The 21,242-nt window shown below is 49.3% G+C and overlaps 1 protein-coding gene across 2 annotated transcripts; it reads left to right on the forward strand.

Annotated features, from left to right (window-relative positions):
• Window positions 1-577: 577 nt before the first annotated feature.
• Window positions 578-20,116, forward strand: ATG4B (autophagy related 4B cysteine peptidase). 2 transcript variants are annotated; one of them, XM_021545426.3, is made up of 13 exons: window positions 578-638; window positions 5,885-5,983; window positions 6,417-6,488; window positions 8,480-8,578; window positions 8,977-9,078; window positions 9,469-9,541; window positions 9,853-9,932; window positions 13,295-13,491; window positions 14,450-14,528; window positions 15,216-15,361; window positions 15,965-16,021; window positions 16,500-16,623; window positions 18,356-20,116. In XM_021545426.3, exons 1-13 carry the CDS (start codon window positions 629-631, stop codon window positions 18,427-18,429), a joined length of 1,212 nt encoding a protein of 403 aa, XP_021401101.2. In that variant the 5' UTR covers window positions 578-628; the 3' UTR covers window positions 18,430-20,116. The 2 variants fall into 2 exon arrangements, with proteins under 2 accessions (XP_021401101.2, XP_021401103.2); XM_021545428.3 differs by having other exon boundaries at window positions 16,500-16,593.
• The last annotated feature ends 1,126 nt before the right edge of the window (window positions 20,117-21,242 follow it).

The following is a 21,242-nucleotide window of genomic DNA, read 5'->3' on the forward strand; positions in this document are numbered from 1 at the left end:
ACAACATGGCGGCCGCCACATGGCCGCCGCCATTTTGGTCGGGGTGCAGCTGTACGGCGCGGGGAAGGTGGGGAAGGGAGAGCTCGCTCCCTGCGCCTCTCGCTTGCCTCGTCGGCGCAGCTGGGCGTCCGCCTCCCGACGAGCCTCTCGGTCCGTGGCAGCCGAGCCCTGAAAGGCGTCTCCGAGTGGGGCGGGCATGGTAGAGGAGGTTACTCTCACGGGGAACAGAGGGGCGGGGCTGGGCCGTCTCCGTACAGCACGATGGCGGTGCCCATTTAACACACAATTCCTAGGTACACGTGTCACGGGACGTGCCTGTCGGCGCTCTGGGCAAGGAGCGGAGCCTTCACACTCTGCGCCGCCCTCCAGCCCCAGCTCCGGCCCCACCGCCGGCCCGCTGCCGCCCTGCGCTCCGCTTTGCCTCTCCGTACGGCAACATGGCAGCTCCCTGTCCGCAGACCGCGGTGCGTGGCGCTGAGCTGTGACGAAACCAGCGGCAGCCAATGGGCGCGGGGGCCGGCTGCGAGCGGCGCTCGCATTGGCCGGGAGCGGCGCGTCGCGCCAGCAGTCGCGCGGGGCCGCGCCGGGCGTGCGAGTCGGCGGCGGCCGCAGCCTCGGCGGGGCCGCCATGGACGCAGGTGGGTCCGGGCGGGCCCTGCCCGCGGCGCGGCGGCCGCGCTTCCCCTCGGGGCTCCCCGGCCCGGCCCGGCCCGGCCCGGCCCGGCGGCCGCTCGAGGCCCGCGGCTCCCCGGCGCGGCCGCCCCGACCGGCGGCGGAGATAGGCGCCGCTTTCCGCCCTGGGCACGGCCCTGGGAGCCGCGGCCCTCCGGGGCCCGGCCGCCCCCGTGGTGGGGCGAGGAGAAGGCGGTGGCTGCGCGGCCGCCGGGGTGGGATGGTGCAGGCCGGAGTCGGGCGGCGACTCCCTCCTCCCCTCGCCAGCCCCGCTGCTGCCGGGGTTCCCGAAAAGCTCGGGGCTCTGCCGCCGGGCCGGGTGTGCCCGGGGGGAGCCGGAGCGGGGAGCGATGGTGAGCGGGCTGGGGTCGCTGTGCCCCGCGCCCCATAAGCGCTCCAGGGGCGAGAAGGCAGCCTGGGGGTAAGAGCGTGGCTTTGGAGCGTTGAGGAGGCGTCGTCTGGGGGTAAGAAGGCGCCTCAGCCACTCATCACCCTCACAGAGAGCTCTAGCAAAGCTGCTTGTGGTAGAGATATAGGTTTCGTGCGGGGTAAAGTAAAAATAAGCGTTTGGCACTTGTGTTGGGACCCGCTTCCCTCCAGCCTTGGCGTAGTAGCGGCTTCCACCCCCTGGCAGAGATAAGAGTTGTTCCACAGTAACAAACGCTCCCTGTGCGCCTGGGCTCCTCCTCCGCATGGCCGAGCTCGGTGTGCCGCGATCCCTCTCTCCTGGGGCTGTCCTGGCTGGTTTCTGCCTTCGTGCCGCTGTTGGTGGCGGCGTGGGCCGGCTGGGAGCATCCCCGGATCCAGTGTCACACTGAGCGAACTTGCACCCCTGATCCGGGAGATGTGTTTGCTTTCCCTTGGCGTGAGGGGAAAGGAAAACTTTGCTGTGCTGGATGGTGGGGCTGGATCTTCTCTGTGAGAGGAGGAGAATCTCTGGGCTCAAGCCCCTTGGTGTCCAGCCCTGTTCCAGAGATGGTTGGGGAGCTGACAGCATAACTTTGAACTGGTTGCTCCAGGCCTTCAAGAAAGCACCACCCTTCAGTAGCCTGACTTTCCTTGCTGTCTGTCTCTTAACTCCTCGTTGGTGCTCGGATAATCAGGATTTGTCTTGTTTGAAAGAGCTTGGAGGAAAGAAAAGATTTAATCTTTCTTCTGCAAAGGCCGGAAGTAAGGGTTTGAACTGTTTGGTGTTTTGCAGCAATGCGTTTTATAAAGTGGTAAATTTACCTTCTCTTTTTGACTGTATCTGAAACGTTCCACATCCAGTTGTGATCCTCCTGTGCCTTGGGTGAGGTACCTATATCAGCTAAAGGAGAGATCACCCCCCTCATTTCTGATCCTTTTGTGGTGGCCTTAGTTGCAGTCTAAAGGATTTGGCAAGGCATGAGATCCAGGCCTTTTCAGATAATGGAGAAACCTCAGGACCAGTTTGGGAAGGGAGGTGTGGCAAAGCCTGGCTTTCCTTCAGTGCCACACTCCAAGGCTCAGCTTCTGTGTTTTGTGTGAGAAGTTCTTCAGCACAACTGAAGGTGCTGGGAAAATCACCTGCCATGTTTGTGTTTGAGTCACCCAAGCCTTCACTTGTTATTACTTGTTTCCCAGAGTTGGTGGGGAAACAAATTACTTTGGCTGTGCTGTGGGAGATGAAGTTAGCATCCCTCACTGGCTGGCCTGGCCTGCAGCAGGTTTGCAAACTGACAGCAGCACACAGGGGCTGCTCCCAGCGCCCAGCTGTGCCTCTGGGTGTGTTTGCTGCAGGCTGGGACAATGTTTATATCCCCAGTGTTTCATTGTGCTGATTAAGACTATGAAAAAGGAGAGAAGATTTCACCTTCTACCCTAATTCTGTGTGTTTAGAGAGTTGTTCTTATATTGAGGTGATGGAGCACATCTCCTGTGAGGAAAGGCTGGGAAAGCTGGAGGTGGTCACCTGGAGAAGAGAAGGCTCTGGGGACACCTTAGAGCCCCTGCCAGTGACTAAAGGGGCTCCAGGAGAGGTGGAGAAGGACTGGGGACAAGGGATGGAGGGACAGCACAAGGGGGAATGGCTTCCCCTGCCAGAGGGCAGGGATTGATGGGATATTGGGAAGGAATTGTTCCCTGTGAGGGTGCTGAGGCCCTGGCACAGTTGCCCAGAGAAGCTGTGGCTGCCCCATCCCTGGAATTGTTCCAGGCCAGGTTGGATGGGGCTTGGAGTACCCTGGTCTATTGGAAGGTGTCTCTGCCCATGGCAGGGGGTGGAATGAGATGAGCCTTAAGGTTCCTTCCAGGCCAAACCATTCTGGAATTCTGTTGTGGCATTTACAGAGCTCTGCATTCCTGCTGAGGCTTTCTGGGATGAAGTGTTCTGCAGATCCCATGGAAGGTGTCCCCATGGGGCAGCAATCCAGCCAGCCTCCCCTCGTTCCCCGTGTGCTCAGGGCTCCTGGAAAGCAAGGCTGCCTTTCTCAGGGTGAGCTGTGCAGGCTGACACTCTGCATTTTCACTAAAAAACCGTGTGAAGTGGAACTGTTGTGTTTGATGTGCAGAGACTGCAACATCCTCCTCTGCAGGAACTGCTGCTCCACTGTCCTGGATGCTCAGAGGTCGGTAATTAAAATAGACCGAGGGCTTTCTGAAGGTGAACTTTTGGAGCACTGCCTGAGAAATGTGCTGATCTCACCCAGCTTCTGCAGCTCTGAGAGGAGCAGCTTCAAACAGGATTTCTGCTTGGTGAATTTCCAGATGTATTTCTTGTCTTCATCTCTGGCTGTAAGAAGGAGGGAAAGGCTCCTGTGCAGGCTGTGATGTTCTTTGTGCCCTGCCTGAATTTCTTGGGTCCCACTGGCTGGTATTTAGCCCATCTGGGCAATAGCACAATAGATAGATGGACTTCAGAAAAGTGCTGGAACATATGAAGGTGGAGGCTTGTAAAGGAAACACTCAGTGACCTCCAGCCTTGTGGGGAGTTTACTGCTCCCATTATAATGTCCTTGATACTAACTGGGAGCAACCTCTTCAATTTCTTCCCTGTGAAAGGGAAACCTGAACTCCTGCATTTGGTAGTCGTGCCTTTTCAACTATTTTCTCCCCCTAATCCCAACATGAATGTCTGACCACCTCTTTGAGATGCACAGCTGGACACACAGGGCTTCGTGCAGAGCCAGATGTTGGGCATCCAGCTGAAGGGCTGCAAGCCTGGGACTCTCCTCCCCAGTGTGCTGTGTCATGACATGTGTGCTGCATTCCCTGAACACCTGGCTGGTCCAGCTGGAGATCCCCCTCTATCTGCTGACCCCTTCCTCTCTGAGCTTTGGTGGAAGGGGAAAGATTCCAGCAGCTCCTTTCCAGCTGCTGCTCCTTGCTCTGAAGTGTCTAATTGCAAATCCTGTCTTTGCTAAAGACCTGGGGCCCTGCAAGCTGTGCAGGTGCAGAGCTTGTGATATTTGAGCAGGTCAGGGAATGTTGCTGGGAAGGAGAAGGAGGGATTGTGGATAGCTTGATGTTCCTCAGTAGCATCCTTGTTCCACTCATTTTCTTTAAGCTATTTGAGACTCCTGACAGAGTTGGATACATGGCAGGCTTAGGAACTGACAAAGTAAACCACAGAATATCCCTTGGAGCTTTAAAATCTTTTTGAGAACTCCAGTATTTTTGTGAAGATCATGTCAGTTACCTTTTCAAATCTGGACGTTTCCAAGTTTGGGTAGGAGATGGGAAATAAATTCTTCATTTCCCTGCTGAAGTTTGTTAGAGGAGAAGACTGCAGCAGTAATTTGTTGGGATATTTCTGTGCAAGCAGAATTGTTTTGTTTAGCTTGCTGAGGAGTCACATAATGGGGTGGCAATGGGAATATGTGCTCTGTGCAATCCTAAAGGTGCTTGGAACAGTCTTAAAGACTAATTCACACAAAGAACGTGCTTTAAGTCTTGTGGGCTGGAATTAAGGCAGAGTCTGATGCAAAATTTGATTTAGGAGCCTGTTGTCATTTCTGTTGCCGGGGTTCCTGCTTATTGGCCTTAGTGATGGTATCTGCTTGAATGTTTTCTTGGACATTTGGAATTGGAATTCCAGGTCAGGGAGCCTGCATTGGAAGTCTGAGCTGCTTCAGGAGGCCAGAGTGTCTCATGTAGCAGCAGGCTTCTCTGCAGAAGCCAAAAGCAAGGTGTGTCCCATGGAGAGGGGTGGTTTTTGCAGAGAACTGGGCTGACAGGAACTTGTGGCCGTGTACTCCTTTGTCCTGCTTTAAATTCACGTCACATTACCACAGATTTTATTGCATTTGCTGTGAGAGATGTTTTCAGTCACTACTTTAACTGTTACAGATCAGTCTGCCTTAGCTCTGCTTTAAATTGTAGAGGTGGTTTGTTACAGAATTGGCACCTGTAAAATCATGTGAATCTTTTCCAGAATTCCCAGGTTACTTTAATGTCTGTGTTTCCAAACACAGATGCAGTGGAGCACAGCTCATCCAGCTCCTCTGGTTTTTCCTCCCTGTTGTTTGTACCCTGTGCACAACAGCTGAAGCTGTCCTGATCCAAGGGCAACCTGGGTTGCTGGGTTGTTCTGTCCAGGTCCTGGAAGGGGATAGATTTTTAGGCACTGATGGATGCCATGCTGTGAAGGGAGCCAGTAAATGAGACAAAAGTTCTGCCTGTCACCTTTGCATGAGCACATCTTCACAGCTGTGTTCCTTCACTTTGTGGGGTGACACCTGTAAAGGCTGCCGCTGGGTTTGGTGCCTCTTGAGGAGGGACTGAGCAAGGTTTAGTTTCCACCTTAAGGTGATCTGTGTTTTGCATGTTCTTCCCTCAAAATTTGTGTTTCCTGCAAGAGGATTTTAACCACTTTGCTCGATGGAAAGTGGCCCTCAACATCAATGCTGTAGCTGATGGCATGCATGATAGTGCCTGTTTTGGTAAACGGTGTAGCTGCCAGGTGGAGCTTTAGATGTTTTCTGCCCCAGGCAGAACCTGGAGCTGGCTTAACCTGGAAATCTTGCTCCTTCTCTGCCTGTGGAGCAGCCAGGAGCGAGCCAGGGCTGGGACACCTCTGTGCCTCCCACAGCTGATGGGTACAGGGCACTGGAACATTTCCTGCCAGCCCAGGGGCTTTGGGGGTGGGTGGGACTCACTGGACCACAGCAGCTCTGATTCTGTAGCTTTGTCTGGTTTTAAAAACAAAAGGAAAAGCTAGCAAAGGTTTGTGATTTCTCCTTTCTCTTTTTAGCTACTCTTACCTACGACACCCTCAGGTTTGAGTATGAAGACTTCCCTGAGACCAAAGAACCTGTTTGGATCCTTGGCCGGAAATACAGTGTTTTTACAGGTATTCTGTGTGCACAGTGCAATGTTTTAAGGCTCCAGAGGACTTTGTTAGCATTGCACTTGGGTTTTAGCTGCTATGCTTCTGTCTGGCCATTTCTGTGGACTCAGGAATATTTTTGTGTAGAAAGTTACCATATGGGAGTTGTGGGGACATGTCGTGAGGGCTGAATGGTGGAGGCAGGGGGCAGAAGGATGGTTTGCTGCTTCATAATTTGCCTGTGGCCATAGTGCCTTTGAGTTGATGGCAGCTCTTTTGAGGGGGAAAAGAAGTACTTTGTGCAAAGCAGTACTGCTGTGTTCCTCAGCCAGACTGTGCCTCTGTGGGCCTGCAGACTGTGAGGAGCAGAGTTCCTTGGGAGGGTGAGTGGGAGGTGGGTTTAGCAGTCTTGGTGCCCCTCTCATGTGTGTGCCTTTCCATGTTGAACACTTTCCAGAGAAGGAAGAGATCCTGTTGGATGTGACCTCTCGGCTTTGGTTCACCTACAGAAAGAACTTCCCTGCTATTGGTATGTACTCTGGAGGAGTCTAAAGACATCCTGGAAATTATTATAGTCCAGTTATCCCTAATGAAGCAGTCCCCACAAACATGGCATCATTCCATTCATAAGAGTGTGAAATATGCTTCATCCAATTGATTAGACAGACTCTTTGTTTACCTGATAATGAGAATTCTTCATCCCCTTGGGTAGGAGGGATAGAAATGGTTCTTAAAGGAGCACAAGAAGGAGTTTGGGAAGTCTGCTCTTTTTTAGGCAACATGGGAGGATTTTTGTACTTCACATCCTACATCAGTCTAGTGTGAATTATTACTGAATGATGGTCTTGGGCTTGAAGTGGATTAAAATTATAAAACCTAGAGAGTGATACAGAATTTGCTGCCTTTGTGCATCTGCTCCAGGCTCTGTGTGGGGGTTTTGTTTGTCTAGGGGGGAGTTAAGTGTTTGAAGTGTCTGTTACACACAGGAGCTGTAGTGATAGGAAAATGTTTCCCAGTGAGCTTGAAGGAGGGTGTCTGGGTTCCTTAAGATACTCTGCATGGCTTCTTCTGGAGTTTGTGTTTGTGTGCTCGGTGCAAGGTGTATCTGAGGAGATCCAAGAGCAGGTAAATGGGACTCCAAGGCCTACCCATGTCCCCCTTCTGTCACTGTCACACCCAGCAGTCAGTGGGAAAGAAGCACGGCTCAGCTTTGGAAAAGAAACTTCTTCATAACTGGTCCTTCTGGCTTGTGCTGTTCTTTCCCTGCTGGGAAGCCCTCTGCCTCACAAGCTCTGAGACATCTTTGATGCAGTTTAATCCCTTTAAATTTATGTTTGTGCACCATAATTAAACATATGTTTGAGAACAAAGGGTTAGCACATGTTTAACTGGCTCACAGACACAATTTTGGTTTCCTTGTGAGTCATTAGAGGCTGTGGGGTGAAGACAGACCCCATTTTCAGAGTAATTTCCCATCTACACCATAAATATGATCTGCGTGTCATACACAGTAAACATTTTTCAGTATTTTTTCTCCCAGTCACCCCTGTTATTGTTCATCCCTTCCTTCTGTGCTAGCCCACTTAATTAGTGTAAGGGTTAGGGAACTGTCTGATGCTAATTTTGTAAAGCATTATCACTTTTGGAATTTCTATATGTTATGAATTACTGGTGAAATTATAGAAGACAACTAGTGACCATTGAGAAGCTGATTAAATAGTCCTCCAGGTGATTTTTCTCCCATTTAGGACCAAAAGAAGAAAGCAGCATTACAAAGGCTAGCAAAAGCTGTGCCCAGGCACAGATTACCTACTGCGATCCCACTGAACATTTGATCTCTGTTGTGTGTAGTAACAGCCAGAGCTGGAGTGGAGGAGCAGGAGTTTCATTTGGAAGATCTGTCAGGGAAATGCTTTCAGCCTTGTGTCCTTTGTCTTAGGCTGTCCAGCATGAGCTGATAGCCAGCTTTATCCAACAATATGTAGGTTGTGTCTTTTTTTCACTGCTTGGGTAGGTTTTTTTGGCTGAAGACTTTGTTTTCTTGGTCTGACTACATTGTTCACTTTGAAATGTTATTTGTGGCCACTTCTGATGTGGGAATTCCCTGGGTCTGGCTTGTTCTGCAGGATGAGTTGCCTTCTCAAGATGAGGATTACAAGAGTCATCTTTAACAAGCACCTTCGTGTCGGAATGTGTCTGAATTGGGCTGAGAGTCTGCAGCCAGGCTCAATGCCTTTTGTTCTCCTGAGAAATACAGCTCTTTCTTGAGCTGTTTGGATTTCCCTCAGATTTTTTTCCCCTTTCAGTTAGTGTTAGAGGAATTTATTTATTTGTTTTTAAGGGATGCGACTAAGTTACTCATCGAAAACCACATTTTTGGTTCTCAGCCTCAGGTGTGTGAACTAAGTTAGTCCTCTTTCCCTGCCTTGTCTCCTGGTGAACCTGCTGCCCATTCATTCTCCTCCCTTTTGGCACTGTCTCACCATTCATTGCCTGTTTATTTTCTGTCCTTGTTTCCAGGAGGAACTGGTCCCACCTCTGACACGGGCTGGGGCTGCATGCTGCGCTGTGGCCAGATGATCTTTGCTCAGGCCTTGGTCTGCAGGCATTTGGGAAGAGGTAAACCAGTGCACAGCCCTCACTGATTTCCAGGGCCATGTGCTCCCAGGGAAGAACAGAAATAACAAGGACGCAGCTGGGAATTGCTGAGGGTTCTGTAACTTTTTCTTCACTCTTCTCAAGTTTGGGGCTTGGAAATCTCCAGGGATTTTTGGATTTTCTGATTTTTTGCTTGTTTATTTGCTATTCTATGGGTGATGGTATCTTATCCCAGCTGTAAGAATGTTTTCTGTTATTTTAAAATTATCCCTTTACTGTTGGGAATGCCTCTGATGCTTAGTAATAATATGACAATGTGATAATTGAGTTGGTCAATACACAGCAAGAGAATTGCAGCTTGCAGCCTCTGGTTGCTAATAAGTACCATGTTTATTTCATATATCCCTTGTCTGTCCTAGACTGGAGGTGGATAAAAGGGAAGAGGCAGATGGATAATTACTTCAATGTTCTTAATGCCTTCATTGACAAAAAAGACAGCTACTACTCCATTCACCAGATAGGTAAGAAGAAAGAAATGCTCAGATGTAGCAAATGGGCTAAGAAAGGCTCTCACCTTGATAAAAACTTCCCTGAAAAATCAGAGAAGCAGCTTGTTCCAGTGTTTCCTGTGGGGTGAACAGAACTCAGGTCACAGGGGTGGTGTAGTCATCAAACACAGGGTAAAGATTCTTCTGAGGCAACACTGCCCTTTGAACTTCTGTGCTGCTGCATTTTAGAGAAAGGATTTGCTCTGCAGTCCTTCAGGATGTCCTTCTCACCCCCATGAAACAGAAAATACTGCTGATTCAATAAAGTTTCCAAGTGAGAATTCTTCCCTATTAAATACAAACCTGATTAGGAAGTGGGTGAAGTTATTGACTACATTGTTCTGTTTTTTTGTTGTGATGCAGCCCAGATGGGAGTCGGGGAGGGAAAATCCATAGGCCAGTGGTACGGACCAAACACGGTGGCACAGGTGCTCAAGTAAGTGCTGCCCTTTCCTTTTCTCTGTTGAATCAGGCAGTGGGGCTGTTGGTGTGTGGTACTTCTGAGCTGGAAGGGTTCTGCCTTTAGTAACACCCTCCCTCCTCTCACATTCTCCCCTCACGTCAGTAGATGAGCAGGCAGCTCCCCTGGGATTGCCTAACAGCAGCTTTCCCAGGTCAAAGCACATTGCACAGCATAACTGATAACACCAGTCTCACTTAATCCATTTCCTCCTCTGATAAACCACCGTCTCTGCCTTCTAGTTGTATTCATCCTTCATTACTTACTTGTTTTTAATTTTCCTCTAGAAAACTTGCAACCTTTGATACGTGGAGTTCCCTGGCAGTACACATAGCAATGGACAACACAGTGGTGATGGAAGAAATCCGTAAGTGTCATGTGGAGCTAGAATGTGATATATCCTGGGCAGCAAGAGCCCAGAAAAAAGCTGGAGAGCACAACCAACATGAAGTACATGTTCTTCTTTGATAAATTGTTCCCTGTGAGAGTGGTGAGGCCCTGGTACAGGGTGCCCAGAGAAGCTGTGGCTGCCCCATCCTTGATAGTGTCCGAGGCCAGGTTGGACAGGGCTTGGAGCAACCTGGGATAGTGGAAGGTGTCCCTGCCCATAGCAGGGAGTAGAACAGGATGAGCTTAAGTCCCTTCCAGCACTCATGATCTGTGAAAGCTGTGTCCAGATGTGCTAAAACAAGGTGAGAATTGCTGTTCTAGGGCAAGAAAGGGCCTTGTTTGACTTTGATTTCATCTGGTGATGCCTCTGGATCTGGAGAGAAGGTTTGCTGACCTTCAAACAACATATGAAAGCTGATTGGTAGGCAGTGTCAGACTTGTTTATGGCCACAAGGAGCAAGCAGTAAATGGCTGTCACATAATTGGTAGGGAGGGTTCTGCTATTGGACAGAGTAAGAAAGCCAGAACAGATCTGAAGAGGAAAAGGGCCAAAATTGGCAGGGGGAGAGGATAAGAAGGGAATCCACCACTCTCATAATTTCAAGGAATATTCACTGGTGGTTTCTTCTTTTTTCCTTGTTTGTTTTTTGGGGCATCCTGCCCCCAGGCTGGCTCTGGAGGCTGAGCAGGTCTTCTTGCCCATCCTGAGCCTGCCTGCTCTGGCTGCAGCACTGCAGTAACCAAAGCTACAAAGCTGAGTGTTGGGGAAGATGAACTAGGAAAGCCTTTATAAATATGATTGCCTGGCAAAAGATTTAGAAAATACAGAGATTGAGATGGTAACAAGTTTTGAGATACCAAACCTTAGTTACTGAACAAATAGAAAACAGTAGTACAGCTAGGATGAAGACAATCCCCCCCCCTTCTGGTTGAAAAATGCAGCTGAGCACCTGCACTAATGGTTGCTGCAGCCCTGCATGGTCCTGGCCTCAGCAGCCTTCTCATGGCTTCTGAGGCAATGAGCCCACCCAGCACAAACCTTGCAATGTTTCTGCCAGGGCAGTGCTCTCAAACAGCTGGTGTAGGGTTACAGGTGAGATGGTGGCAGGCACCATTTAGGCTGGCTTGGCTACCACAGGGCAGTTTTTGCCTGGAGTGCAGGACAGTCACTTTGTAAAGTCACATCTCTTGCCAGGCAGGCTCAGTTGGGCCTGACAGAGAAGTGTGTGCCTAACCTTAGCTGAAGGCATGTGCTGATGCCCTTGGCTTAAACAAAGGCCAGTTTTAAAACAGAAATTGGATTATCTTTCATCTTCAGCCTGCAAATATCACTTCTAGAGCTGAAGCATGCTGGCTACAAGGCTCAGGTGTGCTGCAGGCTCTGTCTGTGTGGCACTGGCTGTTCAGCACTGGTGCTGCTTCAAGTGACATGTCCATACAACTTGTCATGGGCTGGGGTGTTTGTGCTTGTTTTGCTCAAATGTGGATCATAATGTACCTGTTCAGGGACTGAAAGTCACTGTGTGACTGGGTCTGATGTGTTACATGTCTGTAGGTTTGTGTTTGATACCTTGTGCCCCAAACTTTGTGGATAAAAGTAATGTTGTTTCATACATCTGTTAATTCTGTCACTGATAGGGTTCAGCCAAAGGTTCACAGAAAATGCCTTTTGTTACAGCAATGAAGAAACATACATCTTTATCCCTTTTGTGTCAGTGTTCCATGAGAAAGGGCATCTGAGCTAGACCTGAGATGGAGGAGAATCACAAAGGTGGTGAAAATCCAAGACAGTTAAAGCCAGTACCTGCCAGCAGCAGCTGCAGCAGGAGAGGTGTCGTGTCAGATCTGTTGGAATATGTTTGCAGTAAGTGGTTGGGATCCAGCTGGGAAGCTTTAGGCAGGTTCTGCTCTGCTGTGGCACCGCAGAACTGCAAAGTCTGCCAGATATTAAGGTGAATTTAGCTTGTGCCAAGCTCTCTGCTGCTTAAACTGCAGGTAAATATGTTCATACACAGGGCAGGATGAGGAACCCTGCAGTGACACCCCATTCAGCAACAGCCCTGGCTTGGCAGCTGATTTCAGATCATCTGGACAGGCAGGCTACTGCAACAAAAAGCCTGCTTTGACAGGAGAAATGGCTACAAATAATGACTTTGAGTTTCCTCAGAACCTCTGGTAATTATGTCTGTGCATCAGATGCACACATACACCTTCTTCCTTCTTGAGGAACAGTACAGGAAGGAACTGCAAACATTGCAGTGCAGGTTGTCTCTCCTCCTGAGACTTTAGATCAAAGTCCTATTTCTTCTAAATTTGGGTGCAATATTGTCCTCATTCAGCTGGGTTTGAAGCTGTCAGTAGTGAAGAAATACCCAGCTGAAATGGCAAATGGCTGGTGATTAAGGTGTTTGTTTACATCATGTCCTACCTACTAGAGTGTCCTGGCATTCAGTCTAAGCTGGGAATAAATTAAATGAGCCTCTGGCATTCTGTCCAACTGCCTTGGCTTCATGATTCTTTAATCATGCTGTGGGTTTGTTTGGGGTTTGGGTTGGGTTTTGGGTTTGTTTTTTTTTTTTTTTTCCACACACCCAGCAAGTAATTAAATTGGCCAGTGAAACAAGTAGGCTTGGAGTTGTTTCTGGACCAGGATTTACATAACCTGGGTGCATTACAGCCTGGCTGTGTATTTGTCAAGCCTTTAGGATGAGGATGCAGAGTGCTTTTGTCATGTGTATACCTGAGGAGTTCTGCTGCCCCATATCTTAGAGGCAGAGCTCATGCTGAAATTGCAGAGTTTAATGACCATACTGCTTTAGGTCTGTAAAGTAGCTTCTGAATGATCTCCAAGAAAATTTAAGAAGCTTTTTGTGACCTCTAAGAAAGTTTTAACTGCTCTAGACAGATACCATGTTTGTATCTTGCTGCAGCACTTAATTACAGGTGAATATTTCCTATGTTAACTCATAGTGCTGTCCTCAGTTCATTCATTAACTCCTCTGGAATTGGACACTCCAGAATTTTCCTCTTTCTGCTTACAAACTCTGTGAATTCAGGACAGTTGTCTGACCTGCTAATCAACCCCTCCAGCTTTGTTGGCACAGGTGGTTGCTCACCTTTCTGGAAGATTTTGCATTTTTGCTGTGGTACAAGCTGCTGTGGCTTGGTGTGAGCTCAGCTGAGGCCCTGCACACACATCACACAGCCCCAGCACTCTTCAAGCTCTTCTTGGGTTTAAATGCTGTAGGCTTCTGGTAAAGAGCAGTTGTTGATCAGAGGAAAGACTGAAGGTGTGGGGACAGAGTCCTGATGCTTTGTGCTCCTGTTCCCTTTCCACAGGGAGGCTGTGCCAGTCCAATGTGCCATGTGCTGGAGCTGCAGCATGCCCTGCCCTGGAGTCAGATGTGCTCTACAATGGGTGCCCAGAGGACGTGGGGCTCAGAGAGAGGCTCGCCCTGTGGAAACCACTGGTGCTGCTGATACCCCTCCGCCTCGGGCTCACAGAGATCAATGAAGCCTATATTGAAACACTAAAGGTAGGGAATCTGGAGCTGAATTCCTCCTGGGGTGATGCTTAAGGATCCTGCTGTGAATTAAATAATTACTCAGAAGTCATTGCAAAAGAAAAATGTGTTCAGAGACAGTCCATATTAGAGGTCAGGATATAGGTTCTTGAAAGCTGTAATCAGGAAAATGGGGGGGCTTGAGGGGATGGGCCTTTTCTGGTTGGGTTGTTTTTTTCTTTCCTTTTGGGGATCTTACTTCACAGCTTAGATCTCAGCTTCTCTTTATGTGCAGATGGTATCAACCTGATGAAGCCTTTGTTCAGCACAGCTCTACCCTCCTTGGTGGTAGCCTGAGTGTTAATCAATACAGTGTTGCACACCCGTGGCTCGGATGCTGAAGTTTGTGCTGCAGACTGAGGCTAAGAGCTGTCAGGTGGCTGCAGGTTGGAGTATTGAGAAGCTGCAGAATTTAGGGTGTACACAAGACAGGGAGCACAATGTTAGCAAGCTCTGAGCTTGGGTAAGAGACCTCCAGATTCAGATTTGTGGGAGGTTACTTCCCTTAACTCAGTAGATCATGCTTGGCTGCTCCAGGTGGATAAGGAACTTAAACTGTTTCCTGAATGATTGTTCCCTCCTGAGAGCACTGTTGCAACCTGATGACAGCTCCAGGGATCTTGCCACTGATTGCAGCAGAGCCAGGACTTGCCCATACCAAGTCCTGGAGTAGCATAGCTTCTTTCATTTGGTCCACCTGTCTACTCCTATCTGCAGTTACAAGTGTTTTTGAGCTGCTTTCATGTTCCTAGAAAGCCCTGTGTTGCAGCCTGATGGAGATTTTCTCCAGAAATGGCTGGTTTTGCTGCTAGAGTTGCTGATTTTCCATGTCCCTGTCCATCTTTCCCACTGCATTTTTGGATGTTTGCCTGTGTTGCCACCTGCTGTTTCACTGTCTGCCAGCTGTGTGTTTTCTGTGTTGCTTTTCCAGCACTGCTTCATGATGCCCCAGTCCCTGGGAGTGATCGGAGGGAAGCCAAACAGTGCTCACTACTTCATTGGCTATGTAGGTGAGTGCCCAGAGGACTGCAAAGACTGTCCAAAGAATCTCCCCCCTGGCTAAAAAAAATCCTTGTGGGGTGGCACAGCTCTCCTGCTTAGCCTGTGGTGCATGCTGCAGGGTTCTCCTTTCCTGCTGGAAGCGTGGAAGGCTTCTGTGGGCTGAACCTCTCACCTGAGTAACGTAGATTTGAACAGTGGCCATAAACTTCCACTGCATAACACAAAATCTGGTCTGTGGAGTGCACAGAGCCTGCTTCCTGCATTCAGAGCTGACCTCCCTCTGCAGCTTGGCTGGATTTAACTGTTCTTTAGGTGTTCCTCAAACCCTACAAACTGCTATTACTCTCCTCCTTCCCTGTGGTTTCCTCTCTGCCAGAGACCTCAGGTTATTTGTGCTTTAGATTTCTGGGGTCTATTTGAGCTCACCCAGGAAAGGATGAGCAGGAACAAAACCCAAATAGTGCCTGTGCCTCAATCCCAGGGTGTCACAGTGGAGTGGCCGTTGTGCTGGGAGCTGTGCCTGGCTGAGAAACATTTTCGGGAAGTGGCTGAAAGCAAGATGTCCCTGGAATGTGGATTCCTCTGTGTGGTTACGAGAGCTGGCTTTGCCATTGCTCTTCCTCCTCCTTCTATCTCAGCACTCCTCATCTTGTGGCATGGTTCTTGCTGTTGATATGTCCTTGCTGTGTGCCCAGGTGAGGAGCTGATTTACCTGGACCCCCACACCACGCAGCCGGCGGTGGAGCCCGGTGACAGCGGCTGCCTCCCCGACGAGAGCTTCCACTGCCAGCACCCTCCGTGCAGGATGAGCATCGCCGAGCTCGACCCCTCCATTGCCGTGGTGTGTCCTGTTCCTCCTGCTCCCCAGCACCCCAGGGGCACTGCTGGGCTGCCCTTGCTCCACAGGGAGAGCAGTGGTGTTGGGCTGGGTGCTCTGTGCTGCTGTGCCCTGGGTTTTGGTGACACTGGTAAACAGCTCCTCACAGAGAGTGGCTTGTCTCGGGGAAGTCCCCCTTGCGTGGTAGTTAAAGGCCATTCCTCATGGAGCAGTGTCTTTCTCTGGGGTTTAGTTTGGGCTTTGATTTAGATTGAGGGGCAGATCTGAATCTATTCCTGAATCCATATGATGATGCACCATGGCTTGTTTTCTGTTGAACCTGAGATGCCTGCTCTTTGATTCCTTTTTTCCTCCTTGTTTTCCTTCTGCAGTAAAGAAAATGTTGATGATTCCAGCACTTGCATAGCCTGGTGACATCAAGCCTTTGTGGAGTGTTCAGTTTAACAGGGCAGTTTGAGGCACATTTTTAAACCAAGGTAGTCAGGAGTAGTAACTGCTCCCAGTCCTGATCATGGTACTCAGTGTTAGCACAGGGCCTTAAGTCTGAAATGATCAATCTAAAATATAGAAAGATAAAGTATTTTTCTTCTTTTTTATTTTTTTCAGGGCTTTTTCTGCAACACAGAGGCAGACTTTAATGACTGGTGCCAGCAAATCAAAAAGGTTTGTGTTTATAGATCTGGTCAGACATTGGAACAGGCTGCCCCAGGGAAGTGGTGGAGTCCCCATCCTGGGAAGTGTTCAAAAGGCATGTGGATGTGCACCTGGGGACATGGTTTAGTGGTGATATTGGCAGTGCTGGGGGAATGGTTAGACTCGAAGATCTTGGTGTTATTGTCCGATTTTCCTCTCTCTCTTTCTGATTCTCTGTCCCTTGGAAAGGAATATTAGGTATTGTTTTGTTTCCAAACCACTGCACAGAGACCATGTAGCAGCAGGATGACCCCATTTTAAGAGTATTAAAATAGTTCATTAAACTACCTAAAGGAGCATAGCTCTGCAATCCCGTTGATGATGTGATTCAGCAGCTTTGAAAAACATTTTCCCAGCTACAGTGAAGTCCCAGCAGATCATTATTACCCCTGCAGTGCACCAGCAGTGCAGAGCTGTTGGTTCTCATGGCTCTACTCTGTCTCCACAGCTGTCCCTGGTCAGAGGAGCACTGCCCATGTTCGAGCTGGTGGAACGCCAGCCCTCACACTTCTCCAACCCTGACGTCCTGAATCTCACACCAGGTGAGGCCACACAGGGAAGGAGAGCTGAGGGTAAGCCTGTCCCTTTGGCTTCCTGGAAACCATGAGGAATTACATGATGGCTGGAGTTCTTGGGTCAATTGATGTAGTTCTTTAGCTTTCAGATAGTGGTTTGCAGATCCCACAGTGTCTCAGGATGATTTTTAGAATAATCTGTGAGTGGTGATGGTGACTGAGCAGAACAAACAAGCTCACAGGCTGTCATGGCAATGTGACTCTGTGGTTTCTGAAGGGATCCTTGGAGGAATCAAAAGCGTTTAGGGAAAAGGCTGAGAACCAAGTTTGTAGGTAATGAAAATGTTCCAAGACAGGGCTGCTCTCACTTAGTTCAGCATAAGGCACTCCTTCTTGGCATGTACCATTACCAGTGGAAAAAAGGACAACTGTTGGGCCCTAACCTTGCCTGTCAGGCTTATCACATTAAAGACATGAGCAAACATTGCAGGAGATAAAGCCATTGGCTGCTTGTGCCAAGAATAGTGACTGTGTATGGGCAAGCCTATCCTGTCACCAGGCATGGGGAGGCCTCCTGGCAATCTGTACCCTGCACTTCTGGTCTCTCTCTCTCCCTGCTGCCCTTCCTTAAAAACTTCCATTATCACACTGTCCTTTGCTGTTAAGCATGCTCAAGTCCCTTGAACTGTCAATTGATCCTTGCCTGTCTTAAATTGTCCCTAATGTAGTCTTTCCTACTCTTAAAAATGTTTTTGTAATGGACTACTTTTCCTTCTCCCTCTTCCCTGGCTTGTACAGCTTCTCCCAGCTGCCAAGGCCATTCATTTCTGTTAGTCCTGTTTCTCACTAGAAGGAGTAATTGAACTTTGAGCCCCTTTCAGGGCCTAAAGGAGTTCCAAGAAAGCTGGAGAGGGCACAGTGACAGGACAAGTGGGAATGACTTCCCAGTGCCAGAGGGCAGGCTTAGATGGGATATTGGGAAGGATTCTTCCCTGTGAGGGAGGTGAGGCCCTGGCACAGGTTGCTCAGAGAAGCTGTGTCAGCCCCATCCCTAGAAGTGTCCCAAGGTCAGGTTGAACAGGGCTTGGAGCAACCTGGGATAGTGGAAGTTGTCCCGGCAGGGGGCAGGACTGGATGATCTTTAAGGTCCTCTCCAGCCCAAACCATTCTGGGATTCTGTAACTGTCCAGCCTGAACTAATAAAGGTTCCTTCTTCCCCCTGTGCTAAAGTTGCTTCCTTCCCCTTTAAGCGTGAGCTCCCTCTTCACCATATCGTTGGAAGGATGGAGAGGTGAGATCAACTAACATTAGTTTTTCTCACAAAGTGAACTGTACCAATTGCTTTTAGGAGAGTGCATGTTGTAATTACATTTCCTGACATTTGTACCAAAACCAACTATAGCAGAAACTATTCTCTAACACATAGGGATAAATGTATCTCTTAACTGGGAGAGAAATCTTCACTGGTATTGGTCCAGACCTGGGCAAGTTCTGTTGTGAGCCTCTTGAGGCAGAACAGTGTCCTGCTAATGCAGAACTGGGGCCCAGGAAGGTTTCACAAAACAGAAATGTGTTTGGATCTGTACAAGATGATGTGCTTCTGTGCTCCATGTAATTCTCTCCAAGGCATTTTCCACACCACTGACATGTTCTTATCCTCCTCAGAGCCCTCACTCAGGTTTGTCACTGACTTTTAGAACTTGTAGGCACTTGGCACTCAAATTGTGACACCCTCCAGCTGCTGGTCTCAGTCACAGCATCCCACTGAGGCTTTCTTCTTCTCTTCCAGACTCCTCTGATGCCGACAGATTGGAAAGGTTCTTTGACTCGGAAGATGAAGACTTTGAAATCCTGTCCCTTTGAAAACAAATAGGAAACTGACTCTGCAAATTTGTGTATGTGTGGGGAGAAGGGGGGAGGGAAGCTCCTTCGAGAGCCTGGGGCTACCGGTTTTCATAGGCGCTTGCTGCCATCCCTGCCTCCCGTCCATCCTGGCATTCCGTGCAGCCTCGGAGCAGAGCGTGCAGTGTCTGCAGTGGGATGAAGAACCCAGAGGGTGTTACAGCCTTACTGGCTGCAGTTGGAATTGCTCAGCAGCAAACAGTTGCTGGAAGTGGATGCAGTGGTGCTTAGGAGTTCAAAGCCTATCTGTTACATCAGCAGGTCAGCTGGGCCTTCCGGGGGAGGCACGGAAATCGTTAGAGCGCTGAATCTTTCCATGGGGACTCCCCTCTGAAGCTTAAGTAGAGCCCACCCATCATTTAGCAGGAGAAAGGTCCAGTTAATGCCTTTAGCAGCTTCCCTTCTCACTGGCCAACCTGGACTGCAGCTCACAAAGCCAGGGAGCAGCAGCCACGTCCCACAGACAGCTGTGAAGCCTCCGGAGTGCAGGTCCTTACGGTACAACTCCTGTTCATGCTCTGCAGGACACTCAGCACTACCTCTCCTCTCCACAACCTATAGAAAGGGAGTTGAGGGAGTTTCTAAGTGACTGGGAATTCAATAAGTGAAGTGTGGAGCAGTGGTGTGCTGCTGGGGAGCATCTCAGTCCCAGTTTAAGTAACAGAAGGAATGGAAGAATAGAAAATGCATGTGTTGCTCAGCGAGTTAATCCATGTGCATCTACAATGGAATAGTCTACTGCAAGTACCTTCATGAAAGCTGCTTTGAACAGAAAACTGAATTCCACAGCCCTGGAAAAAAAAAAAGAGTCCAGAGCTGAGAGAGCTGAAACGAGGCAGCAGAGATCTGCCAAGCATGTTCCAGGCTTGTGCCTGTCCACCAGTATGCTGGCATGGTGACTAGGGATTGATGTGCTGCCAAAAACCCAAGCTGTAAAACCTCTTGAGGTGCCCTGGATGGGTTGGTCAGTGCTTCCTCCAGCTCCTCCTGTCAGACATTCCCTTTCCAAAGCAGAAGAGGTGCCTGAAGGCCGAGTAGGTTTCTGAGCTGTGTTGGTACCTTGCTTCTGCCAGCTCCGCTCCCTGTGGAGTGAGCCCAGAGGTGCTGTAGGAGTTAACCTGGAGAAACCCCTGTCAGGTGACCATCCCAAGAAGGGCAGAGTGCCTTGAGAAGGTCCAACTATACTGGAAATTTTAGCTACTTCAAGCTGGTAGCTCTGCCTGGGGCTTGTCTCCAAAGAGAAAGGTAAACCTTGGAGGAGAGCTGTCTCCACACACACTGCTAGGGAAGTGCTGCCGTGGTTTCCTTGGTGTGTGCTGCACACTTCAACCTTGTTTACAAGGCCTTGGTTTGTGCATTCAGGTTTGGAACCTGTCAGATGATGGTGGTGTGCCCAAGGGTGGTGCCACCAGGCTAGCAATGACCTGTTTCCCCCGTGACTGACCTACTGATGCTCTGTCCCTGTGATACCCAAAAGCAGAGGCTTGAACTGGGAACCACAATGCTTCTGTCACTAAATTATTATTTGCTGCTTTTTGCCTGCTTCTCCTCTTCTCTGTTGTAGTCAGGGGAAGAGGCAGCAGAGGAAGTGGGGCTGTGCTCCATTCATCTGCTTTCAATTTCTATCTGAATAAACAGATCTAAAATCTTTGCCTGTCCTGATGTCCTTGCACATGTTTACGGCAGTGGTGGGTATTATGCAGTACACCAGGAGAGTCCAGCATGTAGAGGGGCTCCAGGACAGCTGGAGAAGGACTTTGGACAAGGGCCTGGAGGGACTGGATGAGGATGAATGGCTTCCCACTGCCAGAGGGCAGGGTTAGATGGGATACTGGGAAGAAATTCTCAGAGCAGGAGACGACCTTGGCACATGTTGCCCAGAGCAGCTGTGGCTGCCCCATCCCTGAAGTGTCCCCCAAGGCCAGCTTGGACAGGGCATGAAGCACCCTGACCATGGAAAATGATCTTTAAGATCCCTTTCCAACCCAAATCAGTCTGTGATTCTATTATTTATTTCACGTTCATGGTTTTATGTTTAAGGACAGCTCTGCCAGACAAGATTTTACCTGAGTGTTAACACAACCCCAATAACAGCTAAGCTCAGCTGTCTTAGATCTCTAATAGGCATTTCTGGCTTTTCAGTGTGTTGCCTTGTCCCAGTGCTGCTGTCAGGGCCTGATGCAGCATTGCAGGGCTCACCTCCTTCACCAGGAGCATCTGGCTGCCAAGTGCTGGGCAGCTGTGGAGGGAAGCTTTAGCCATTGTAGCTGATGCTTGTATTAGCAATGTTGTTTTAAATATTTAGCTTCCTCTCCCTGCTTCTGAATCAGTTCAACCTGCCTCTCTCTGAGTTAGAGAGGATTTAGTGGAGATCAGAGCATTCTACCCTATTGGAAAGCGAGTCAAACATGCAGCAAAGAAACCTGAACTCCCCTGGCCATGCCCATCTCTCAGTGGCCCTTGCAAATGATTAACATTCCAGATTGTTCTGGTGATTAGGTGATTCAGAGCTGGTCTGGTTTTAAACTGCACTGAGTGTGTGCAGGAGCCACGAGTGACTATTCCTCTCATCTTGGCCAGTCTAAAGTAATTTATGTGCCACTTGTCCTCCAAACTGGCCTTGCTATGAGCTCATCCATCTATTTCAGGTTCTTACCTGCTCACAGCTGGGGAGAAGGCTTGAATTCACCTCTCCCTTTTCTTCCACAGCTCTGGCAAACAGTTTTCCTTGGATTTAGTGCCTGAACTGCAGCACTTCCACCTCCAATATATCC

This window comes from Lonchura striata, chromosome 10, assembly GCF_046129695.1.
Source record: "Lonchura striata isolate bLonStr1 chromosome 10, bLonStr1.mat, whole genome shotgun sequence".
Lineage (NCBI taxonomy): Eukaryota > Metazoa > Chordata > Aves > Passeriformes > Estrildidae > Lonchura > Lonchura striata.

Excerpts from the sequence above, each read along its gene's own strand:
- ATG4B (XM_021545426.3), top strand. Across the intron at positions 5,984-6,416 it reads GAAATACAGTGTTTTTACAG|AGAAGGAAGAGATCCTGTTG; the intron begins GTATTCTGTGTG and ends AACACTTTCCAG. Across the intron at positions 9,079-9,468 it reads CTACTCCATTCACCAGATAG|CCCAGATGGGAGTCGGGGAG; the intron begins GTAAGAAGAAAG and ends GTTGTGATGCAG.